The following is a 7,222-nucleotide window of genomic DNA, read 5'->3' as shown; positions in this document are numbered from 1 at the left end:
CTGGAAAAAAAGACAAATAACTCAATGGAAAATAGGCAACAGGCAAAAATAGCTTTTCCAAAAAGGAAATATGTAAGCAAATTATAAACACACGAAAAGGACCCAACATTTTTGGTCATTAAGGAAATGGAAGTTAAACCAGCATGAGGTACTATTATGTAGTCACTAAAAACAAAAATAGTAACAAAAAACCCCCTAGAATGTGGGGCAACCAGAATTTTGATTCACTGTTAGAGTGTAAAATATCAGGGTTTGGAAACTGGATAGGAAGTTTTGTATGATGTCAGATATGCACCTACTCTGTGTCTCAGAGTTTGAGCTCCTAGATATTCAGCAACAGAAATTACATTCTTTAAAAAAATGAATGATTGTAGTAGCTCTACGTGTAGCTTCTTCCAAATGCAAGCAAGTCCAATGTCTGTCAATAGGAGAGTAGATAACCAAATTGTGGCAATACATCCAACAGGATAAGACTAAACAATTAGAAGGTCTGAAATCTCAGTGTTGATGCCAGGATGTTGGAAGTTCCAGGAACATATATGGACAGTCTGCCAAGGAAAGATGCAGGCACTAAGTAGAGCTGGCTCAGGAGAGAGCCTGGATGCACTGTAGTCAGGATGGCCATAGACGTGGTGGTACCTAAGCCTACTAGACCACAGGTGATGCTCTCACACATCACAAATGCCAGTCACGAGAGGCAGGATTTGCCTTGCTGGAATTTTATCTATCTTTCTTTGAACCAATCATCTATTGCCAACCTCCATTTTTCATTCTGGAATGGACATATCGACTCTGTGCCGTTGTATAAGGGAAGAATGTAACCCATTTTCTGGGTTTACAGAGGCTCCAGGCTAAGAGTTTGCCTTGGGTCTCAGAAGAGCATTTAGACTTCTCAATAGTGTTATGACTGGTAAAACTATAGATACTCTAGAAGATTGACAGAATCTATTCTGCAATATGAGAATGATCGTAAGTCTATGGAAGCCAGGGGCAGAAAGCTGTGGTTTGAGACTATGGATCCCCTCATGTGTTCATGATTTTAAACATTTGCTCTTGGTGCGTTTGAGAAAATACGAACGTTGACTTTACCCGGAAGATATAGGCCAGTAGGTGTAGTCCATAGAGGGTATATTCTAACCTTGCTTCTGGTCCAGTTCTCTGCTTTGCCATCTACCAACATGTGAAGAGTTACTGTCTCCCATTTCTCCATTGAGATTCAAACCTTGCTGCACATTCCATGGCTTCAGTATTTTTTTTTTCTCCTGTAAACTTGGAAAAGCTTTTATGACCCTGTAAATCTCACAGTCTGTATATTTGTAAACATCACTATATGGATGATGCCAAATTCTGTTGCCAGCTTGATATGTAGCTTGATGTACTGCTATCATCACCTCTGAGTTCCTGCATGATAAGACATTTCCCGAGGTTCCCTGCTCAGGCACCCCTGTAGCTCCTTGGCAGGATGGGTCTTACCCTTAAGGTACCTTTCCCATCATTCTAGGGCAAAGCGCAATCATCTGTTTTTAAGAACCACTGCATCTTTGTCTATGGCTGCATTTCTAAAACATGAAATGTGCCCACTTAACAAATGCAATGTTTACATCCTTCTGCTCCATGTGTTGTTCAGAATTATCACTATAAATCCAGCAAAACACAGTGAATAGTAGCCATATAGAACCTGAATGATATGCTGTCTTGAATTTCCTGTATCCAATACACTCAAGTCAGTATATCACTATTTATTTTTAAACAATTGTCTTTTTGATTTTTCAAGACAGGGTTTCTCTGTGTAGCCCCGGCTGCCCTGGAACTTGCTCTGTAGACTAGAACTGATCTTGAACTCAGAGATCTGCCTGTCTTTGCCTCTTGCGTGCAGGAATTAAAGGCATGCATGTGCCACCATGCCAGCTCTTATAAATAGCTTTCTTCAGATATGGTTTCACTAATGTCTTAGGGTTTCTGTTGCCATGAAGAGACATCATGTCCATGGCAACTCTTATAAAGAAAAATATTTAATTGGGGCTGGCTTATAGTTCAGAGGGTTAGTTCATTATTGTCATGTTGAGAAGCAAGGTGGTATGTCAGTAGACATAGTGCTGGAGACTACCTGGGAATTCTACAACTTGGTCCACACGCAGCAGGAAGAGACAGTGAGCCAATAGCCTAGCTTGAACATGTGGGACCTCAAAGCCCTTCCCCAGTGATACATTTCCTCCAACAAAGTCACGTACTCTAGAAAATCACACACCTCCTAATAGTGCCTCTTCCTGAGGGTCTGTGGAGGCCATTTTCTTTCAAACCACCACAACTATGTATCTTTGGCTAGCCTAGTACTCACTATGGAGATCAGGTTGGTCTTAAACTTGTAATCTTCTTGCCTCTACCCCCTGAGATCTAGGATTACAGGTCTGTACCACAATGTCTGGACTATTCCATCATATCTCATTTCAGCCTTACTCAATGTTCAGAACATGGGCAGAATATAGCCAGATTATTGCTTCCTATAATATAACACAAGCAGCCTATATTGCATCTTTCTGTAGGGTCCTCATCCTAACTGGGATCTCAGGAGCATGATTTTTACACCTTCCCCTCCACCCCAGCAGTCTGGTCTTTTCCACTCTCACCAGAGTGTGTCCATTAATCTCTACTTAGAACCTTCTTGGGCTTCCAAAGCTCAGAGCCTTAAACTCTCCCACAGCCTTCTATGAACCCATTCTGAAGGTCTCAGAATCACAAGGTCAGTGTCACCGCAGCAACAGCACCACCCCATACCACCAAGTTCCCATGTTAATTATCTTTCTCTTTGCTTCAACAAAATGCCTGATGGGAGAAACTTAAAGGAGGAGAAGCTTATTTCAGCTCATTGTTCCAAATTATTGTCCATCATGGAGGGGAAAAGGACAGCTAGAGGGACTAGCGCCATCAAGGTGGGAAAGGGAGGTTCTAGTGTGTTTCCTCTCAGTGGGTCAGGAAGCTGAGAGCTAATAGTTCCTCTCCCCCTCACCTCCTCCCCCCTTTTAGCTTTTCCTCCTTTTTTAGACAGCTACAGAGAATGCCATTATCTGGATATGTGTTAGTAGGTTCTGTCATTCTCCTGTTTAAGGAGAATCAGGTTGCTTTTCTGTACATAGAGGAATATGTGTTAGAAGTGGAACTGTGGGTCTCTCTGTTGATGATCCTGAGACATGATGTCATATAGCTCTCCCCTGGATTTCTCCAAATCACATTCCCACTGGGGATAAGTAAAAGTATCTGTCCTTGGTAGTTTCCTTGGCAAAGATTATCATGAGTCTTTATGATTGTTTTCTAATCTGAAACAGTTTTAAACTAGTTTCTGTTATCAGAGATATGCAAGGGAGATTTATTTTCCTTCCCTCAGAAGGAAACATTTGGTCATATTTTTTGCCCAGTTTTCCATGGGTAATATTTTTGATGTGATCTTGATTTTCTTCCTCCTGGCACCATAGAATGATTGAAAGGATGATGTGACCAGATTTGTATCTTCAGAAGTTCTTTTGCAGAAGCCTTGGCAGTGAATTGAAGCCAGGGAAGAACAGGAAGGAAAGGAGAGCAGAATTCATATGAAGAGTTCAAGGAAACAAGACAACAGCTAGACATGGATGCAGAGGAGAAAGCTAGTGGACAGAACAAAATGGGTGGGACTGGTGATTGCCTTAGCATGAGGCAGAATGAAGACTCTAGAGAGATTTTCAATTTCTGATTTGAGGAACTGAGTGACCAGAAACTGAGTCTGGCAGGCAGGATGGGGGTGGGACAGATGGAAGTGTGAGGTTCCCAAGGAATGTCTGGTTGGTTTAGAATATTAACAATTAGGAAAGATGTTACAGCTCAATACAAGGACTTAAAATACATGCACAGTTTTTTTTTTCACAAATAAGACTTTATTTGTCACTATTAAAAATCTGTATTTCACACAGATTCTTGGACTGGTGGTTCATATCCATCAGCTCGTTCAACCTTAGCACCTGTCTCATCACCAGTAGTTTTTCCAGAACTACCACCTTCACCATGGAGCTCCATGAGTTTTCCCAATTCAAACTTGGGTTTCTTCAGCATTTTTACTTTCCTAACGAAGACATCATGAAGAGGATAAATGGACTGGCAAGCCTTTTCTATGTCTTTCCCAATGCTGTCTGGAATCAGTTTATTAACCACTTCCTTCAAGTCATTTGTCTGCACCTCTCGGGTCATGATCTCCATCATCTTCTTCCGGATCTGGCGGACCTGCTGGTGCTGTGCATATGAGGTCTTGCGGATCTGATTGTTGTGTTTTTTAGTGAAACCAACACAGAAGAGTCGGAGCAAATAACCATCGGTTGTCTTGACGTCAACGTGAGCTTCAATCATGGTCTGCCACTTTTTGACCATGGAACACATTTTGTCCCGGGTAAGATCCATGCCGTGGAAGTTAGTCAGACAGTTTTTGCCCTGAACATCCTCAGTGATTAGCTTGAATTTTCTAAATGCGACTTCATCGTTTTGGAGATCAGCAAGGCTCACTTCAAACACACGACCCTTGAGGCCATCGGATGCAATTTTGGTTCCTTGAGTCCTCGTGACTAGTGTCTTTCCAATGTTTCTAATATTGAACATGGCCGGGGCTTTCACATCATACCAATCTTTCTTCGAAAATGGATCAACCACTTTCTTCTTGGCTCCCTTCTTGCCGCCTTTCGTCAGTCGCTTGTTCTTGCCGACCGCCATGGTGCTGCTCAGGGAGCCAAAAGGGCCATGCACAGTTTTATTAAACCAAGGTGCCCACAGTCACACTGTCGACTAATAGGAAGGGGGGAACAGCAGTATCTATGTTGGAAAATCTTGTAACTGCTTTAACAAGTAGCTAAGATTAAGTTATAATTAGCATATTCTTTGTCTGAATGCAAATGCTCTTTCTAAAGCTCCTCAGTCTTAACTAGGCTAACACTCCCCTTGTTTCCATCAGTAATTTGCTTGCCAAATCCTTTCTGTGCTGTTACAGGCAAATCCTATTAGGGATGTTCTAAGAAACAGGCTATTGCCTGGCTGACTGTAGTCCAGAGCTCCGTGTCTGCAATTCTGTTAGCTAGACTGACCCAGACCCCACCCAACTCCCACAACACCTGGGATATTTTCTGTCTTTCCAAAATCACAATTTGAAGTGAGACTAGCTGAATTCAATGGATTTGGTTAAAAGATGTTTTCCTTGGTTTTGTGTTGCCAGAACTCATCATAGGGCCTGGCACATAGTAAGTGCTCCAGAAATGGTCGTCAAGGAAAGAACGCACTGACAGAGGACTTCACTAGAGCTGAGGACGAACTAATTTTTTGTCCATTTTCAATGCTTGCTTTATAGTTGATGAAGCTCGGCAAAATGGAACAAAACCCTCCCAGCAAGTCTCCCAGTTCCTCTGTATGGAATCAGTCCATGTCATTTTCTTTGTAGATTGAGAATGAGAGAGAATTGTTCAAACAAGGTAAATTGTATCATAGCTAAACTGTATTTCAATTGCTTTCACATAGAACAAAGCAGCTTAAATGTTGCCAAGCTCTCTCCAATACCTTATCTAAAACTGTGAGTTTTCTGAAACTCAGAATTTCTAGAAAACTTGACTGAAATTAGTTGGGAATTAGGGTAGACTGTCGATGGGGAACTGAGACTGAATACACATCATAGCATTGTGGAATTCACTTTATTTTCTATTTTACTAGTTTACTACCAAAAGGCTTGTCATCTTAAGAAATTGTATCCCCTATATTAACTTCATTCCCATCCACATAGTCTTCTCTCGTAGACTGAGAGTTTCAGCTTTGTGCAGCTTTTTGTTTCTCTCTAGATGTGGGACCACACTCATATGTAGGAGCAGACAGCCCTGAAGATGCAGCTTAGGGAATTTTCAAGAAGCAAATATACCCTTGTGAACACCAAGATAGATGCCCGAATAAAACACCAGATCTCTCTCTCTCTCTCTCTCTCTCTCTCTCTCTCTTTCTCTTCCTCTTTCCACTTCATGTGTGTGTCTATTATGATATTTTCTTTTGTGTCTAATTTCTTTAGTTCAAAATTACCCTTGGTGGTAATTTGCTCCATGATGAATATACTTACATCATATCCATTATTCTCCTGATAGACACAAAGTTTTCAGAGTTGGGAACCCTAAAAACAATGACCCGATAAGAACATTTGCATCTGAGATGTTATTGATGGTATTTTCTCTTTGGGATCTTCCTTTCTCCCCAGTTCTGCCCTAAGAGATTCCTTAATTCTAGTTTATATATGTCCTCTTTGAAACAAGCTTTCCCACGCCTCAAAACTTTCCATCTTTCTCTTCTCCAAATGTCTTCCTGAAGTCCTACTAACTGTTGCCTTACACAGAACCACCAATCCAACAAATTCTTTGCTGTTAGATTTAAAGTCTCAAAGGCAGGACGGTTTCTTCGGGAAGGTATGTTTACATCAGAAACGAAGTCGTTTCAGTCAGCCAGTGAATGGGCGACTTGCAAACTGCTCTCCCTGCCGTTTGTTAGTTGCGGCAGTTTGGTAGAACATGGGTTTTGAAGGGGAGCTGACTAGCCAGAAGATATCCAGCCAGACAAGCAAAGCAGACTTTCTTCCCTACTCATCTGCAACATTCACACGGCCAATACTTAAAATAGCTGAAGATTGGTCTCTTAAAATTCAGGAAACATGGTACTTTTGGGTGGAAAAGCCATAAATAATCCCACATGCCACTCTGTGTAGTTCCTTGACTGTACTGTTAAGAAAGTATTGCTGCACTTGGTATTATTTCAAGAAATAATTATTTTATACTTGTTATGTGCCAAGCATCATGCTAGACCCACAATATGTCCTGTATTTATTTCATATATTAAAGAAGGAAAAAAAAAAGGTCAGAGTGCTCTTGTTCGAGAGTTATTCTTGAATTATTCTTTATAACCATGATTTAGCTCCAACTAGCTTCTTTCACTCAAAGAAGGTCAGGGCATATTATGCTGCACAGAATTAATTAAGAGTAAGAGGCAAAGGCAGAAAAACAGTAGACGAGGAAATGTTGGTGTTCAGGGGATGCTAATCACTCACCAGTCTCTGTTTTGGCTTCTAAGCAATTAAGAACAGACAAGGAGCCAAATAGCAATTGCAATATTAGCTTTTTAATTGGTTTGGCTGGATTGGTGAGCGCGACAGAAATTCTGTGTCTTGCTTCAAATGAGTGCACACTAC

The 7,222-nt window shown here is 41.2% G+C and overlaps 1 protein-coding gene across 1 annotated transcript; it reads right to left on the bottom strand.

Moving 5' to 3' along the window:
* Positions 1–3,891: 3,891 nt before the first annotated feature.
* LOC130874702 (40S ribosomal protein S3a-like) lies at positions 3,892–4,747 on the bottom strand. The gene has a single exon (XM_057770135.1). It carries the CDS (start codon positions 4,726–4,728, stop codon positions 3,934–3,936), a length of 795 nt encoding a protein of 264 aa, XP_057626118.1. The 5' UTR covers positions 4,729–4,747; the 3' UTR covers positions 3,892–3,933.
* Between the last annotated feature and the right edge of the window lie 2,475 nt (positions 4,748–7,222).

Source organism: Chionomys nivalis, chromosome 5 (assembly GCF_950005125.1).
Source record: "Chionomys nivalis chromosome 5, mChiNiv1.1, whole genome shotgun sequence".
Lineage (NCBI taxonomy): Eukaryota > Metazoa > Chordata > Mammalia > Rodentia > Cricetidae > Chionomys > Chionomys nivalis.
This window is presented reverse-complemented; position numbering and strand designations above follow the sequence as displayed.

What these genes read in the sequence shown, in the direction of transcription:
- LOC130874702 (XM_057770135.1), bottom strand. Translation starts at nt 4,728, where the DNA reads ATGGCGGTCGGCAAGAACAAGCGACTGACGAAAGGCGGCAAGAAGGGA.